Source organism: Delphinus delphis, chromosome 1 (genome assembly GCF_949987515.2).
Source record: "Delphinus delphis chromosome 1, mDelDel1.2, whole genome shotgun sequence".
Taxonomy (NCBI): domain Eukaryota; kingdom Metazoa; phylum Chordata; class Mammalia; order Artiodactyla; family Delphinidae; genus Delphinus; species Delphinus delphis.
Window position 1 is genome coordinate 31,319,271 of NC_082683.1, and position 18,864 is coordinate 31,338,134.

The window sequence follows — 18,864 nt, forward strand, 5'->3', positions numbered from 1 at the left end:
CCTTAGGTTGCTAATAATATGATTATTTTCAGTAACAGTATTGTTGGATTGATTCTCTATAGTTAGAACTCCCAAAGCTGGGAGGAACAGGTTGAAGTGAGGGAAGATACCAGTTTGTGTGTCGACGTCATCTCTCTGCGTTTTGGTTGCAGGACATGTTTTGATTGGAGTCTGACAAATAATGGAGCCCATTCTGATTGGAGCCCATATAGAGGGTCCAGGTCTGGCAGAACTCCAGGGGGAAATGTATTGCTTCTTAGCCTAAGCAAAGATTAGGCTTTTCCCCAGGAATAGACTGCTTTTCAGTGCCTTGTAGCTCACCAGGTTTGCCTTTCCTCCTGCCCTCTTCTGCTCTTACTGGACTCTTGCTGTTGTGACATACCTAGACTCTTAATTTGTTTTACACAGGTCAGGGCCTGAGGGGGAATTGTCGTATGACCGTACAATGAACGGCCAGCTGTGTGCCAACTGGCTTGTAGGATTTGTACACACACATGTGTGTACACGTATACATATATATGTGTGTGTTCATATATATGCATGTGTATATGCACACACATATCCTGTCATTGACAGTTGACACAATATAGAAGCTGCACGCTCTCCTTTGGCTTCCCCTGAACCAAGTCCACCACTAAAATGTGTACATTGGCAACAGGGGGTCCCAGGATGATGGGAGAGGTCTCCAAGGGGATTGAAGCACAAGAATCTTAGCATGGTGGTCTTGACAGCTTGGCTAGTCTCTTGCAGTTTCTACCAAAATTCTGAAGAGAGTACTCTGCAGCTCTGACTTCTTTGCCCATCTTCAGGCCTGAGTTTGTCCAAGAGCTCAGGCTTCTGCATCCTTCACTTATGCTGGACATAGTGAGTGGAGGTCGAGGAGAGGCAGCCCCTCCAAACTCCTGGATCCCTCTGTGTGGACTCTCTTGTTTGTTTATAGGGGTTAAAGGACAGTCTGTACTGATTTGTCCCCAGTCCCTCTCTGTGCTTAAGGGGACTTCAGTGTCATTGGGGTTTTTTGCCCCATTGTGTCAGGGATACAGGGGCACATCCCCTCGGTGCACTCCTCCACCCATGTTGATCTACCTGCATGTTTCCTGTTCCATACCTTCATTGTCTTATACCAGTTATCTTTCAGAAGCTATTCAGGATGATTTTATGTTGTCAATATAATGTGAGTGAACTAATTCTATATTAAGTTAATGAAGATCACACTTATTATTCAGTTCTAGTTGTATAAATACTTATGATTAACGAATTATGGTCATGCTTTGTGAAGGCTGCTACAGAAGAGGATCTAAAAATAAACCTTAAAAATCTATTCTAGAGAAACATAGATTAAATATGAACGACAGTAGGGGGCACTTGTATGACAGTGGAGTAAAGACAAGCACAAGTGTGTTCAGTTTGATTTTTGAACTTTAAGTTGTTCCTTGGAAATTTAATATTTTTTCCTTAGGCAGTCCTCTTTAGGTAAAACCAACAGTTGAATTTTAAAGATAAAGATATTTGGCATGATCAACAAGTTATAGTTACCCTTTGTTGACTAAAAATGGACTTTCTTCAAAGTTTGTTAAGTTTATTTTCTTCCTTTCATATACTCTTTGGCAAGCAAGAATTACTAGGTTAAAATTATATTATTTCATTCAACTATAACGACATATAAAGCTTTAAAAATTTGTCTGAAACAATCTATCGGAAGCCTCAATTTCTGTATCAACAAATTTGTGCTACTCTAGATTATGCGCTTACCGGTCATTCAAGGATCTTGTTTAAACGCTTTCTCCTCCAAAAACAATGAGTGAAAACAAACAAAAAACCAAAGTAAATGTACTCGTGTATTTAAATAGAGGTACCAACAAACACTTGAAAAATGGCTAAGAGGGTTGAACACTTTGCACTTCATTTTGTAGCTGGTGTTAGGTGAACAAAGATTAGTCTTAATTGAATAATGATGTCGAATGGTCCGAAAGTCCCAGTCTTTGTGAGCTCTCTCTCTCCTGGATTCCCGAGGAGCAGCTTTGATGAGGAATAACAGTATCGTTTTCAAGCTGGCCCCTGCACAAACTACATAATTATAGTTATTCCATTTTCCACACATACAGTATAGCTGGCTCTTGACCCCTGAAAATGGAGCAGAGGCATGCTGAATGCTTCAGGCTCATAGATAAATCCTGAAACTAATTTTAACCCACTCTTTCATCATTTACTCCTGCTTTAAGTACCAAAGATGCTTATAGGAGGAATAGTGAACAGTGAACAGATTCTTCCCCCTTGTTTGCTCTTTTCCTGCCTTTTTAATGTTATCTCCCATTATTCCTTAGAGCTGGAATGAACTAGTGTGGGGCCCCCCCCCGCCCCCCATATATGCCCTGTGTTTTCATGCCTTTGCTTATGCTCTTTCTTCTACCTGGATTTTCCTTTCATTTCCATATCTTACTTGTCCTTCCACATCCATCTCTCATGTCACTTTTTTTTGGTGCAACATTTCCTGGTCCCTTCAGGTACAAGTCATATCTTTCTAAACTTACATAATATTATTGAAAGAAATTCACTTAAAAGTAATAGCAATAGTAACAACTGACAACTGACATTCATACGGCCTTTTACAGAATGCTTTCGCATGTATTAGCTCTTTTGTGCCTCACAGGTAGTTATTTTGCTTGACAGCCCTGGAAACTAAGGCTCAAGGAGGTAAGGTGACTTGCCTGAGGTCACACATAGCTGGAACTGAGTCTAAATATTGTGACCTCAAACGCAACGTTCTTTCTGTCAAAGAATGCTATCTGCTGATTCTTATCACTTGCTGCTATGTGTTGCAGTTACTTCTGTAAATGTCATGCCTGATGCACTGCTTTGTGCTGTCCTTAAAGGAAGGGTTAATGCCTTGTTGTTTGTGGCCCTCATAATCCCATAGCACAGAGTACTGCATGTAATAAGGCATCGATAAACATTTGAAAGGCTGATGATGTGTTGGGGAGATGTTGATGAATGCATGTACCTGGCACAGTGCCTGGCACATAGATGCCTAATAAATATTTGTTGAATTTAATTGTAAAATGAATCAAAGGCCATAGTTAATAAGAGCGTATATGGCACTTACCAGGTGCCACACACTTTTATAATTGCTTTGCCTGATACCAAGTAATTTAATCCTCAACAATAAAATGAGGTGGGTACTGCTATTTCCATTTTACACTTGATGAAACTGAGCAACAGGAAGGCTAAGTGATGTGCCGAGGTCACACAGGTGGTAAGCAGTAGAGCTGGGCTTTACACTGACGGGCGGTCGGCCCTAGAATCCGCACGTACTCTAAAGCATCATGCCACAGTCAGTTGTTCGGGATATTTTTACACTGTTAAGTTCCTCCTGAACTCCTTTCCGTCTTGGGTGTGTCTCAAATAAAGCAAGCAGAAGCAGCACAGCTTGTGAATTGAGCAGTGGTTCTCAAACTTTAGCCTACATCAGAATCACCTGGAGGGCTTGTTAAGCCATAGATTGCCGGGCCCCACCCCCAGCTTCTGATTCAGTAAGTCTGGGGTAGGGCTTGAGAATTTATATTTCTAACAAGTTCCCAGGAGATGCTGCCGGTGTGGGACCACTTGGGTAGAGTGTAGGTGTTGAGAGCATGGACTCTTGAAGTTAAGCTACCAGGGTTTGAATCTTAGCTCTGCTGTTTACCATCAGTCCTCATCTGTAAAGTGTCTGCACTGATAGCACCTACATGGTAGGATTCTCATGGAGAGCGAACGAAATGATACATGTAAAGTGCTTAGAATGGTGCTTGGTTCGTAGTAAACGTGCATTGTTAAATACAGTAATGGTGATAAGACATGGTTCCTGCCTTTGTAGAGTTTGCAGTCTAATGACATACAGACTTAAACCTAATAAATGATAAAATGATGTGAAATTAGGTATTAGTTCACGAGGTTCTGACTGTCAAGGGCCTTAGAGGTGAAGTGTGTGTATGCTGTGGGGCTGGAGAAGCAGTGAGGGAACAGGAGGAGGAGAGGTACCCGGGACAAGGAGGTAATGGAAAATTACACAGAATTGAGGGAGGTTGGGGCGGTCAATGGTTTCCGTTTTACAACCAGAGAATTGGGGGTGGGGGTGTTGGAGAGAGAGACACAGAGAGAGAGAGACTGAGGGACACAGAAAGAGAGACTGAGACACAGAGAGACTGAGAGACACAGAGAAAGAGAGACTGAGAGACACAGAGAAAGAGAGACTGAGAGACACAGAGAAAGAGAGACAGAGACACAGAGAAAGAGACTGAGAGACACAGAGAAAGAGAGACTGAGAGACACAGAAAGAGACTGAGAGACACAGAGAAAGAGAGACTGAGAGACACAGAGAGAGACAGAGAGACACAGAGGAAGAGAGACAGAGAGACACAGAGAGAGACTGAGAGACACAGAGAAAGAGAGACTGAGAGACACAGAGAGAGACTGAGAGACACAGAGAAAGACTGGGAGACAGAGAAAGAGAGGCTGAGAGACATAGAGGCTGAGAGACACAGAAAGAGAGAGAGACACACAGAAAGAGACAGAGAGAGGCTGAGAGACACAGAGACTGAGAGACACAGAAAGAGAGACTGAGAGACACAGAGAAAGAGACGGAGAGAGAGAGAGCTGCTTGCACTCTGTTGGCCAGAGGGAGAACTAACTCCTTTTCCCCTTTCTCTGCTTAGAGCTGGTAGCTGGTCTGAAGGTGAAGCTGCTGGCAGTTCGCTCTTTGTTGGGAACAGTGGCTAAGGAAGTGGTTTGCTACTGGCTTCTGGAACTGGGCTCTGCAGCCTTTATCCTCCACAGCTGATTCACATACTTTTGATTCTTGCTGAGAAAGGCAGTTGTTAGATTTGGAAGTTTTCAGATTCCAGCGCCAGCTGGACAGCTGACCCTCTGGTAATTGTTTCCCCAACTGCCAGCCCTCTGTTGCCTCATCTCCCTGGGCCCCTTCTTTTCGACTTTGAAGCCATATCCTATATTTAATGAACTAGCCAGTTAGGGGTTGGAGGAGGATTGACGGGGAGTCTCCTCCCCCTCAGAATTCTGGGTGGATGGAGTATTTGGGCCTAGGAACAAGATGTATCCTGCTTAAAAACTTTAACCCCTTTGTCGGGCATGCTCAGGTGACAGCTTACAGTGCTAAGAACGTGCCTCTCTCTAGCTCATGAGTAAGGAAGGAGCAGTGTTTATTTTTGGGTGTCCTGAAGAAAATATTTGGGAGAAGGAGTGGGGAGAAGCCCAGACAGCTCCATTTATGGTTGAGCAATGCTTGGTATTCTACAGAGGGACCGTATGGGCCGCGGGGAAGAGCTTAGCAGTCTCGTTGTTCACCTCTTGCTCCCTCCATTCAGGGATGATCAGGGACACCGTATGAGCCATCACAGTGGGACAGGTGTTCCTTGGGCCGACACGAGCCTCACCCTCAAATCCCGGGCGTCTTCTGCTCCGCCAGCCTGCTGAATCACCACCCAGGAATGGCGGTAGCCAGGATGCCTCCTGCAGTGCCTGGAGCACTCTCGGCATGGTGCGCCATTGACTGGTCTTGGTCTCCTAGACACGGCCCGGGCCTCTCCAGGCCTGCTGGAGTGATAGGCTGGGTCTTAGCTCCCCTTCCAGCTTGTTCCACAAGGCGATGACCTACTTTTCAGAGACAACTAAGTGTTTGTGAGCAGAAGAAGGCGGTGACCTGAGTGAAGGTGAACCAGAGCTGCATTAAACAAACATTGGGAGTTACTTTTTTGTGTCTCACATAGCAGGGCCCACCCACCTCAGTCCCAATGGAACGGCTGACCAGGCTGATGTGTGGGGGCCAAGTTCCAGAAGCTTATGAAGATAGGCAGCCACCCTTGAATGCTCGTTTCTTCCATCGATGTACTTTAGTGTAAGAGAGAGCCTTTTATAATGATTGTACACTTTGTCTTTTGGGTGATAGGCGAAGGCTTGAAAGGAAGTTGGGGCTCTTACAGTGAGTCAGCGCTATAAGCCAGCAGTCCCTTCTGGTGACAGTATTCTACTTCATTTGTAGCCCCTCTGAGAGGATTTGTATCTTTTTCTTTTGTACAGGCTGGGATAATAAGCTGGATGGGAGCCCAGATCTTTAGGGAACAAGTGAGTAGCTTGTTTAGGTTTTCCTGTCCTTGTGAGACAAGGTTTAGATTCAGTTTTTGCAAGTGAAAGGAAGTGAACTCACTTTTCTCTTCCCTGGATGTCACTTACCTTATTACCAGACCTCCAACTTCTGCTTCCCTGTTGAATATGATTATTATACTCGAGTTGTCACCCTTACAGTTGTAAGTTAGCACTGGGGGAAGGATCCAAGGCCCTGACATGAGATGGACAGTGACTCTTGTCCTATATCAGCTGGCTCTAGGGCCCTGGGGGAATTGCTAAACTTGCAATTGGGCCATTGCCTAAACTTTTATTTTCAGCAACTCCACACACATGACAACTCCCAAATCGCCCTATTAATAAAAAGAAGAGTTACTGATGTTGCACCCAGAGATACAGATCAAATCTTAAAGTCCAGGAAGGAAGATGCTTAGGAGAAGAATTCAACCCTGCCACTCTCTCCCTGGAATTCCTTCTGATAACCTTAGAGGTGTCAGTCCCATTTGAAGAACTAGTTTACATATCAGAGCAGGGCTTGGAAGGCAGCATGGCATCAATGTTGGTCTTGTAGATGGCTAAGTTTCTTGGGGAAGAGATTTGAGGCGACCTGAAATTGCCCCCGCTCCTCCTAGGAATCCCAGAATCTGGTCACAACCTCCTTTCTTCCACTTTTCCCATCCCTTTATGCCCAGGAAGCCTGGTCTCTGCTTATTTCGTAGTCTCTCAGCCTCTTCGTGGTGTCATTGTCCTCCCATCTGTCCTACATGGCCACTCTTGCACTGACGTTCTCAGGTCTCTTTCTTTCTGCCACACCTTCCTGTCCTTCCCGGCAGAGCCGGACCCATGTTCACTTTCCCCACGGAGCTGCTGAGTTCTGCTGCATAGCATTGTGCTGACGGGCTCCTTCACAGGTTCATGAGCTCCAGCCATAGCTTGACTCTCAACCCTGCCCTGAAATCTCTCTGTTCTCTCCTGGGTGACTCCCATTCCTTTTCCTTTACAGCAGCTATTCCAGACTTGCACCACTCTCCTTCAACTTGCTGCTCCACCCCACCTTGTAAACTCTCAGCAAGCCATTTAGCCTTTTACTGTCCACAGCTCTGCCTCTCAGCTTATCTGTAATCTTCCCCAGTCCTCACCTCATTCCGTCTTGTTTCAGAGGCAGTCCTCTGGGCATGTACATAGTTTGTATTCTTAGTGTCTCCCCACCTAATGACTCTTCATAAGTTTTTTCCATCCTAAGGAAGAAACATCTTTTAAGCTGTCTCTTCTTCGACCTAACTCTGCTTTTTATTTTTTTAAGCCCCTAAACCTCTTTAATAGCCTTTCTTATATTCCTTTAGTCATCTTGACCCACGATAGCATGGCTTTTGTGCTCGTCGGCCCAGCTGAAATCGCTCTCACTTACGATGACCTACCTTCAGAATTCACTGTTTCTTTTCAGTTCTCATGTTTGACCTTGTTACAGCTTTTTTTTTAAAAATTTATTTATTTATATTTATTTTGTCTGCACCAGATCTTAGTTGTGGTGCTCGGGATCTTCGTTGAGGCGTGCATGCAGAATCTAGTTCCCCAAGTAGGGATCGAACATGGGCCCACTGCATTGGGAGCCTGGAGTCTTACCCACTGGACCACCGGGGAAGTCCCTTGTCACAGCTTTTGACACTATATTTGGGCCTCTTTTTTTCCCTTCATTGTGTGCTCTCCCTGGACGAGTTTACCTACTCTGGTGATTTCATTTATCAACATTGTCTACGTGTACAGTGATGACTCTCAAATCAAAATCCCTGAATATGAATTTTCCCCTGAGGTCCAGAATTGTATTCCAGATGACTATTGCCTTTTTCCACTTTGAAGTCTATAGAAGTTCTAAGGTAATGTATCCAAAACCAAGTTTATCCTCATCCCCCTTTTTTTCCCTGCCCAAACCTGCTTCGCTTCCTATTGATATATAAACTATCTCAGATACCAGTATCGCTCTCTACCTGTTTGCCCAAGCGGGGAAATTCAGGTTTGTTTGTTTTTTTGTCTTCCTTCGTTCTCCACATCTGACACTAAGTTCTATTCGTTCTAGTGCAGAAACATCTCCACATCCATCCTTTCCCTCCCATCCATCCTGGCTGGACCCGCTGCCCTATTTTATTTTATTTTCATTTTTTAACATCGTTACTGGAGTATAATTGCTTTACAATGTTGTGTTAGTTTCTGCTGTATAACAAAGTGAATCAGCTATATGTATACATATATTCCCGTATCCCCTCCCTCTTGCGTCTCCCTCCCACTCTCCCTATCCCACCCCTCTAGGTGGTCACAAAGCACCGAGCTGATCTCCCTGTGCTATGCAGCTGCTTCCCACTAGCCATCCATTTTACATTTGGTAGTGTATATATGTCAGTGCTACTCTCCCACTTCATCCCAGCTTACCCTTCCCCCTCCCCGTGTCCTCAAGTCCATTCTCTACGTCTGTGTCTTTATTCCTGTCCTGCCCCTAGGTTATTCAGAACCTTTTTTTTTTTTTAGATTCCATATATATGTGTTAGCGTACGGTATTTGTTTTTCTATTTCTGACTTACTTCACTCTGTATGACAGACTCTGGGTCCATCCACCTCACTACAAATAACTCAATTTCGTTTCTTTTAATGGCTGAGTAATATTCCATTGTATATATGTGCCACATCTTCTTTATCCATTCATCTGTTGATGGACACTTAGGTTGCTTTCATGTCCTGCCATTGCCCTGTTTTAGGCACTCATCATCTTTGGCTGTCAGTGATCATGCCGTAGCTCTTCTTAAAAACTCCAGTGCTCACTGCCTTCTGTTCTTACACAAGGTAAAGTTCAGACTTGGCTTGGGTATGATTCTCAGTTGCATCCCTTGTTTATGTTGTTTCCTGTGCCTTGGATGTTCTTTCCATTTTATCAGCTTCACAAACTCCTATTCTTGTTGTTAAGTAATCTTCATCCCAGCTAAAATAAACTAGCTTTTTATGATGTTCCAGCTTCTTTCCTTCTCTCTAGGAAAGATTTAACTTACCTCCTCATCTGAGTTTTCATGGTACTTTATACATCCCTTTGTGATAGTACCTATCGTCTTGTTTTACAGTTGTCTGTGTAATTGGCTCCCCTAGACCATGAACCATGAGTTCACTGAGGGCAGACTGTGCCTTCTTCCTTTTTTTTTTTTTTGGTACTATAATAATTGGTTGAATTGTTGGGTTGGTTGAATTGTATACAAAGGTCTTGCTATCTCTAGATAAAGGATGTTTGGAAAGTCTAAAAGAGCTATGCTGCTGTTGGATATTAGCTGTGGTAGAATCTGCTCTATTCTTTATATTTCACAAAATACCCTTGTTTATTGTATGAAAATTATAAAACAATAAACAAAACTATGAAATTAAACTCACCTAAAATCCCACCACTTTTGGATAACCACTGTAAGTATTTTGCTGTATTTTCCTTCAGACATTTTCTTCTGCAAATATATACATATAAATACACATTTTGTAAAAATATACTATTTGTAACTTGTTTTCTTCACTTACTGTATGGTGAAAATCTTTCAGTGTCAAAAATATGTATTCTTATCATAGTTTACCTTGTTGTCAGTATTCCTGTGTGTGGTGCAGTGAGACTTGAGATGGCCTCCTAATTATTGGACTTTAAGTAATTTTGCATCATTTGATGTTATAAACAGTGGGATGAATATATTTTGTGTGTGTGTGTATTTGCACATTTAACCACATTTCCTTTATATAAATTCCTAGGCGTGAAGTTGTGTCAGAAGTTATTGGACACTTAAAAATTTTTTAGGTACATTTTGCTAAACCCCTCTCCATAAAAGTTGTACCATGGGGTTGAGTTTTTATACTTCATTGAGATTTTTTCTGCCTGTGGTAGGTTTTGTGTTTCTGTCAGAGGTTTTATCTATTGGAATGATTGAATTAAGGCTGTGTTTTAGGAAGACTGATCTAGCAGCACGTGCAACACGGATTGGGTGAGAAGGAGGGAAGTCCTTTTCTTTTTCTTTTTAAGGCTGTTTAAGCAATCCAGGTGAGAGGTAGTGAGAATTAGACAGGAGAGGTTGACTATTGAATAAAGGAGAAGGTGACTGAGAGGTATTTGGAAGAACCGATAGGACTTGATAGTGGCTTGAGCAAAGGATGGTGCCATTATTCAAAGGGGGAAATTCAAAGGAGGCATTGATTTGAGGAGGAAAGATGTGGATTCACTTTTAATAACTTGAGTTCTAGCTGCTGTGGCATGCTCGAGTGGAAATGCCCCACAGGCAGCAGGCACTGCAGAGCAGCAGTCAGGAGAGAGGCCGGGCTCAGTCTCCTCCGCCTGATCTTTAAAGCCCTCCATAATAACCTTCCCAGCATCCTCTCCAGCCACCTCCTCACATCGAAGCCCGACAAGACTGTCTTTCTGGAGCGTCTTCACTCACTGTGTCTGCTGTACAGATCTTACCCCTTGTCCATAACCCACCCCAAAGTCCTCTAGGAAACCTTCTCCGATCACCCCACTGGAAGTTAGTTCCTAGTTTCCTAAAATCTAGTGGTAATTTTTTAAAGTATCATTTATATTGTACTTTAACATCCTATTTGTACGTATGCTTTATTTTCTTCTGCAAGATTGGAAGCTCCTAGAGGTTGAGGACTATATTGTAAACTCCATTTTATCTCCAACATTGCCAGCTCTGTATTTGGCACATAAGTGTCCCAAAACGTTTGGTGATTTATGGAGTAAGTGGAACCAGTTTTAATGTGGTAGTAGTAATACACTGGATTATTATCATTCTACAGCTAACAACTAATAAAGTGCAAACACTATTTTTTGTGCATTTTCCTACTTATTTTTCTTAAAATAATCATCAGATATATCAATATTATGGGAGGGGAAGTGGAAGACAGGAGCTGTTAAGTGAGAATCCTCTTTTACTTGTTCTTTGTTTCCCCCAAGATTCTTAAGAGTAGTAGATATCTGACCTTTAGCTTTTAACCCCCTCTGCTCTCCTGAAATTGCTGTTGTTAAGGTCACTAGTCATCTCCTAATTGCCAAATCCAATGGTAATTTTTCAGCCCTGATCTTACCTGACCTTTCTGTGGTACTTGACACCATGCAGTGAAACACTCCGTCCTCCTTGAAAGCTCTCCATCTTTAACCTTTTATGACCTCATCCTTCCCTGATTTTCTTCCTTCGTTTACAGGTTTATCTTCCATTAAATAAAGGTGCTTTCTGGGATTTTGTCTTTGGCCCTCTACATAGTGTTCTCGAGTGACCTTATTCATACTCATGGCTTCAACTGTTGGGCCTGATCTCTCTCCTGAGCTCCAGACACGTGTCTCTGAGTGCTGGAGGACTTCTTTTGGATACTGTATAGGTAGGTATCTTTTACTCAACATGTTCCAAACTGAACCCTTCATCTTCCTTCCAGGAAACCTGCTATTCCTCCCTTTGTTTAAGGCATTGTCTTCTACCCAGTCACACAATTGACTTGACAGTCTTCCCTCTCTTGGTCCATCTACCCTACCCCACCCTAACTCAAACAGTGATCAAATGCTGTGTAATTTTACTCTCACATTCCTTCATTTCTTCCCATCCTCAGTACTACTTTCTTAGTTCAGATTCTATTATTTCTCAGCATACAACCATAACAGTGTCCTAACTAGTCTCCCTCCCTTCTGTTTTGCTTCCCTCCTTTTCACTGCTGCTAAACGCTCTTTCTAGAATTAAAATCTGATCATAAAAAAAGTCATTCCCAAGCTTAAACCCTTTCAATGGCTTTCCATTGTCTTTAGGATGAGATACGGTTTCTTTAGCATGGCATGCAAAGCTTACATGTCCTGCCATCCTTCTTCCAGGGCAGAGTGTACCCTGCACGCTATCCATATCAAACTTTTTTTTTTTTTTTTTTTTTTGGCGGTACGTGGGCCTCTCACTGTTGTGGCTTCTCCCATTGGGGAGCACAGGCTCCGGACGCGCAGGCTCAGTGGCCATGGCTCACGGGCCCAGCCGCTCCGCGGCATGTGGGATCTTCCCGGACCGGGGCACGAACCTGTGTCCCCTGCATTGGCAGGCAGACTCTCAACCGCTGCGCCACCAGGGAAGCCCTACTTATTGTATTTTGAGGATTAATCCATATCAGCCCATATAGACCTTTTTTTCCTCCTTGCTTATTATTTCATTGAATGGATGTACTATTATTTATTTAGCCAGTTCCCTATTGATGGACATTAAGGGTGCTGCTAATCTTTTGCTCTTACAAAACGCTAAAATGAAAAACTTTGTTGTACACTTGTCGTTTTACATATATATATCTTTAGGAAAAATTCTTAGGTGTGGAATTGTTGGATCAAAGGGTATGCATATTTGTAACTTTGATGGATAGTTTCATGCACTGCTTTAACTTTTTATTATGACTATTTCAAGCATATAAACAAGTATAGATGATCCTGTAGCATGTACATATGTATCCTCTACATATGTACCCACTACTCATTAAACAGGTGTTTTGCCGACACCCTCATTGAGGTTCTGTCTGCTAGGTGCTTTTAGTACCTCCTTAACATTGTAGAGCACTCCAACAGAATGTTATCTTAGACTCAGAGTAAGAAGTGTCTCAGAACTCATACCCTGCCATCCTAGAGTCACCACTAAGCAGTCTATCTTGAACTTAAAAAAATATGTATAACCTCATTGTTAGCAAAAGACAGCCTCAGAGGAGAATTCCAGTGTGTTATTTTTAGTACCTGCAATCTGACTCTCAAAAATGTTTATTTTGCTTCCTTTCTCTGCTCAAAAGCAACAAAGAAATGTTACCGGAAGTTGGTGGCCTGTCTTTTTGGAGACTTGTTTTATTTGCTGGTGGAGGAGCCCAGGTGAATTGAGCCAGAAGCACAGCATCCCACCCCGCTTTGTCAGAATAACTAAATGTGGTTCTCCTTAGCAGGCGCTTACCTTTAACTGACTTGGAGGTGCAGCTGTGTCTGGGTCCTCATGGAGTTGATGAGAGAAACTGTTCTTGGAGGGGGGAAGCTGTTGATCTCTATTACACCTGCATACCTGTAGCTGTTTCAGTAGCCTTTTGTTGAAATAAATTTCCTTCCCTCCCATCTCTCTGCTGGAGACCTCTAACCTTGTTCCAGTGGTAGGTGACTCTTGCTTCTGACCTTTTTTGTAGGTCCTCAGAGTGCCCAGCAGTGAGGTTTTTACATTATTTTATGAATTTATAAACCTAGTTTCAGTTGGGGCTATTATAATCTGAGGTCATGCAGGTTCAGATTCACCCTAGAAGCAGGTATTTCTGCCTTCCCTCCCAATTGCTCATTTTTTTTTTTTTTTTTTTTTTACTTTGTTTGGACTTGTACTATTATGTAATCACGGTAGGGAGGAGAGGATGCATAGGATTCACCCATTTCTCCATGGACCACACAGCCAAGAAGAAAAGGATCAAGGAGAGGGAGCTGGTTTGAGGGTCCGTGGCCTAAAGCACAAACCCCCTTTAAGCCTGTTGTCGGGCCTTAGTATAGGTCTGACCACACAAAGTACCTCTCCAGGCCACAGGCGAGTGCAGGGTGGGCAGAACTCCTTGGGTGGGCAGAACTCCTTGGACCCACACTTAGTTCCCGTTACAGCTTCCCTTTGTCTTGCCCTTTCAGTCCTTTCCTTCTAAGCAGGAGGTCTGACTTCTTTTGTCTTCAGTTCCTCAGCCCTGCAGAGACAGCCTTGGCCCTGGGGACAACCCTTCTTCAGATAGTAAACTCATTTTCTCTGTATAGGACCAGTGGGACAAGGTGTAATTCAACCCCGTGCTCCATCAGACACTGCTGCCAGGAGAGACAATGAAGAAAGTGATCTTTGTTGCTCCCTGAATAGGACTGTGAACCTGGCACCTGCTTTTGTTACTGGCTTCTTAAGTCACTGGAAACATTTTTGTTGTCTTCCTGGGTCAGCAGCTGCTTGGGGGTAACGGTAGCAACTGGCTGTCAGGGTGTCAGTCCTGCCTCAAAGAAAATGATGTCTTCAAGCAGCATTACCTTTCTTCTTTTTTTAAAATTTATTTATTTTTGGCTGCGTTGGGTCTTCATTGCTGCACGCGGGCTTTCTCTAGTTGCGGCCAACGGGGGATACTCTTCGTTGCGGTGTGGCAGCTTCTCTTGTTGTGGAGCACAGGCTCTTGGTGCACAGGCTTTAGTAGTTGTGGAGCGCAGGCTCAGTAGTTGTGGCGAACGGGCTTAGTTGCTCCGCGGCATGTGGGATCTTCCCAGACCAGGGATCGTACCTGCGTCCCCTGCATTGGCAGGCGAACTCCAAACCACTGCGCCACCAGGGAAGTCCCAAGCAGCATTACCTTTCATGTCTCTATCAGGGCTGGTGTTGAGAATGAGCAGCTGGGCCTTCACTTTGACCACCCGTGACCCTTATCTTCTCTGAGTCTGAGGAGACAGTTTCCTTCCTTTTTCCTTCTGCTCTCTCCTTAGGCTCTGAGTTCCGTGTTCCAGGCACGTAGGTTGGGGCCTGGTGCATGGTGAGTATGCCGCAGATTTGTGTGGAATGGGTGAATTCCTTAACTGACTGTGCATATTTCGTGTCACTGACCCTGATGACGTGAGGGTGCCTTGTCGGCGGACAACCTTTGTTTTTAAGAGAAAGGTTGTCTCAAGGGAATATGGAAGGTCTTGATTTCTAGAGGCTTTGGGGAACTGTGGGAACTCCAGCATAGGACTTGTTCTCTCCTTCGGGGCCTCGAACTTTCTCCTCAGCTGAAACTCTGCTGGCGGACTTGCCCTCCTGTTTCAGGAGTAACATCCTGAATCTGACTCAGGCCTTCTCTCTCCCAGGGCTCTGGCGTCCCTGAGCCCACCCGAGGGCAGGGCAGGTAATTCCTTTTTAGCTGTCATCCTGTCACTGTCCTGTCATGGCGTCCCTGAGGACCACACCTCATGCACTGAAGTCTGGACTTCCTGATCTGCATTCAGTCACGCTCCACTCAGCTCTTGGGTGTCTACGCCTTTGTAGAGGCTGTTGGAGACAGCAGGGCTCCCCCTTGTCAGCAGCTGGCCAGAGTGCCTGTTAGACTGCCAGATTCTGAGCCTTTCACGTTTGTCTTGTCTCTGTCTGGAACTTAGGCAGACTCTCTCTTACCACCCGAGGTTACCTCTCACTGTTCGCCATCATGGGACCTATGAGGATAAAAGATGAATGGCCACGAGGAGCACAGAGAAGTGTTGGACTGTGGTGCTTTGAAATGCTCTGATTCTGGGGAAAGGTCCCTGGTGTGCAAGAAAACAACTGGAGTCTGGGCCACTGTCCCCCCTCCCCCCTTCCCCCTTCCCAAGAGCCTCAAGTTGGAACCATCACTCACCTCATAGTTCTAAACATCCTTTTTTTTGTTTAATTTTTATCTGATAAAATGTTACTAAACAATTTCAATGGTGAAACACACAGAGGAAATGACAGACTAGCATGTGTTGCCTTTTAAATGCACTCAGTTCAAGTGGCTATTTTAAAAGTCAGTTGTTCCTGCTGTTAGATTCCTGTTGTCTGGGCTGCTTTCCTCCCTTAGGTGGGAGGAGTCTCAGATAGAATTTTACAGGCGCATTAAAGGAAGGGGGCTCAGCTCTTCCTCTGCTGATTGATCATTACTTTACGCCTTGTTCTTTTCAGTACTTATATTCAGATTGTTCTATGTTAATTGCTCTCAGATCTTGACACAGACTGAGGTCTTAGAAATCAGTTCAGAGGTTCTTTACCTATGGTTCACTAACCCCTATATCTACATGTAAACAACAGTTTGTAGGTAGGTGAATGTGTGCCTTTTCCTAGGGGAGAGTATCTTTAGTTTTCATCATATTCTGACTGGAGTTTGTGGCCTAAAACAAAACAAAACAAGAACTAGCATTTTATAGGAATTTGGAGCTCCTGCTCACATAGTTAACAGCAAAGTTGGATCTAGAGATAAACTCTGGAATCCAGGTATCTTGACTCTGTAACCAAAGTTATTTCCACTGTGCTCTCTTATCCATACTCTTCCAGGGGAAATAGTAGAATAAAGACAGGAAACAGACATATGTGATCTGAACTGTCATTTAATGTTTGACTTTCTCATCCACAGCTTCATTTCACAGATTAGGAATCCAAGGCACCTGGTCTGTTGGACTAGGTGACCTCAAAGACACTTTGAGTCTCACAGTAGTATGTTGTAGAATCTATATTTGGTGTCGTGCGTGTATGTGTTTACTGTTTCCCACTGTCTGTTATGCTCTGTAAGCATCAAACTCCCCCTTTTTTTTTTTCGGTACGCGGGCTTCTCACTGTTGTGGCCTCTCCCGTTGCGGAGCACAGCCTCCGGACACAAAGGCTCAGCGGCCATGGCTCACGGGCCCAGCTGCTCCGCGGCATGTGGGACCTTCCCAGACCGGGGCACGAACCCATGTCCCCTGCATCGGCAGGTGGACTCTTAACCACTGTGCCACCAGGGAAGCCCTCAAACTCGCCCCCCCCCCTTTTTTTTTTTTTGCGGTACGTGGGCCTCTCACTGTTGTGGCCTCTCCTGCTGCGGAGCACAGGCTCCGGACGCGCAGGCTCAGCGGCCATGGCTCACGGGCCCAGCCGCTCCGCGGCATGTGGGATCTTCCCAGACCGGGGCACGAACCTGTGTCCCCTGCATCGGCAGGCGGACTCGCAACCACCGCGCCACCAGGGAAGCCCTCAAACTCCCTTTTAACCTTGCCCATTAAATGGTTCTTTTAGAAAAGAAACCATGTGTTGTGTGCCCCGTGACTCCTAACACTCAAGATCTGCACAGTGGCTGGCTACCTTGTTGGCACTGTTGACTGACTAGTAGCATTGGAAGGCACAAAAGCTTGGGTTGGTTATTTTTATTATCCAGAGATTTTCCCTTTCCGTTATCTTAGTAGCTGTTAATTTTATTTAGCCTGATCTTTTCAAGTAGACATACTCCCTTTTCTCTTTGTTTTCACAATGCTACTTATATGCAGTTTCTCCACCTGCATCCAGCCTGCATCATTGGGAGTTCTGTGGAACATTGTATTTGGCACACTGTGAGTTCTTCCAGGTCACTGAATGGCAGCCTGCCTGGCAGGTTACTCTGAAAAACTTCAGGCCTGGGAGAGGGGTGTCTTTCTTATGAGGGGCTGTTCAGTGGAGTCTGACTTGGTTGTTGCTCGTGGACACTTAGCTCAGGTTTGGGAAATGTATGTTCTTATCATGCTGTCTTATTGGCCTGATGTGTGACTTTTGGATAGTTTGCTTAACCTCTGTGTATTTTCTCATCTGTAAATGAAAATTACATACTTTCATATGTATGTTAACATGTTAACTTTCATAAAAACATTTTCAAAGACGAATATAACAATGCAGATGAACTACTTCGCCTTACAACAAAGATGCTAAGAAATTTAAAGATGGTAAGGAATTTGAAGAAATTTGCTAATTTTTTCCTCTAATTGTAATCTGTGTAGCTTATCCTCAGAGCCTGTGACAGTTGTGGGGTTAGTCATCTTTTTGAGGCTGATGGAGTAGAAGGAAATTTGCATCAGCTACTGACATCACTAAAGCAAACTAAAAACAAATTAGGTGAGTGAAACAGTCCCCCAGAATGGGGAGAGTGCAGATGGTGTCTGGGCTGCATTTTCTCCCTTGTTGCTTTTGGGGAAGATCTTGCCTCCCTGAATTGGGCTTTTAGCATTTGGGGCGTGGCGTCCCAGAACAGTTTCCGCTTCTCTCTGGACTGTGTTCATATGCAGTGTCTCCTCCGTGTGTAGCTGTATTCCAGTCTGTAAACGTGACTGCTGTGAGCAGAGTGCAGAGTTAGTTGTTTATTTTGTAAAACCTTTCTCATTGCCATGTGATATTTGCCCAGGAACTCATGTTGTGACATTCTTGTCGTGAGTGTGGCCCTTTAAAAGGTTCATTCTCAGATGTTAGATGAGCCCCTAACTGGTGTCCTGAGAAGCATTGAAGCCTCTCTCCCTAGAGTTTAAACCAGAGGAGCAGTAATCCCAGTGGAGCCTGGGCTGGGGTCTAAAGAGAAGGTAGCAGATGAGGTGGCAGATGATAGGCAGGGGCTGCTGCGGTCTCCCGACTTGCACAAAGGAGGGGCTGGCCTCTCCTGGGGAGGTATTTCCGCTCATTGCAACAAATGAGGGCGCACAAAGGGCTGTAATGTAATGAGGCTCCTCTGGTGACGTCACTTGCAAGTGTGGTCAAAGTCCAGTTCTTGGGGGCTAGGAGACGGCAGTGGAGCTCTCCCTTCTCAGCTGTCACTGTGCCATGGTGCCTACTTCCAGCCACTGAGCCAACACAGCTAGGCCCGGGGCATGAACGCTTACAAGTACCAGAAGTTCCTGGAGGGGCTCAACAACCTGAGAGGTATTCCAGGGCTTCTGGCTCCCTGCCTTTTGTCCTTGCTGTTTGTGTGAACACTTGCTGTGGTGTGTGTTGTATGGGATCTTTACTCTCCATCAATCCCTAGGGGCTTAGAAAGGCCTCTGACTCAGAGCTGGCCATAGTTTTTTCTGTGTTTGGGCAATTACATAGAAGGGATAGAGTTTGTAAACGCAGTAGTGGGTGACGGGAGGGAATCCTCTCAGCTGCTCCAGCCGCAGCCTGTTCTTTTGCTTGAATGGGCACTGAAGCCACGTTCGGCCCCTTGAACTCAGCAGCGCTCAGGGCGCTCCCGGCAGGGTGGGTGGAGGGCTCCTGCTTTGGGCCCTGCGGCCTC

At 44.7% G+C, this 18,864-nt stretch overlaps 1 protein-coding gene across 11 annotated transcripts in view; it reads left to right on the forward strand.

Moving 5' to 3' along the window:
• Positions 1-18,864, forward strand: part of MACF1 (microtubule actin crosslinking factor 1) — a 341,652-nt gene that overhangs the window by 43,345 nt on the left and 279,443 nt on the right. Inside the window, exon 1 of one of the 11 annotated variants that reach the window (XM_060019787.1) lies at positions 18,154-18,512. The exons of the other annotated variants lie outside the window; for them this stretch is intronic. Within the exon in view, the coding sequence (XP_059875770.1) occupies positions 18,461-18,512 (52 nt within the window). The 5' untranslated portion in view covers positions 18,154-18,460. Of the gene's footprint in view, positions 1-18,153; positions 18,513-18,864 lie in introns of those variants that run through there. 11 annotated transcript variants of the gene reach the window in all.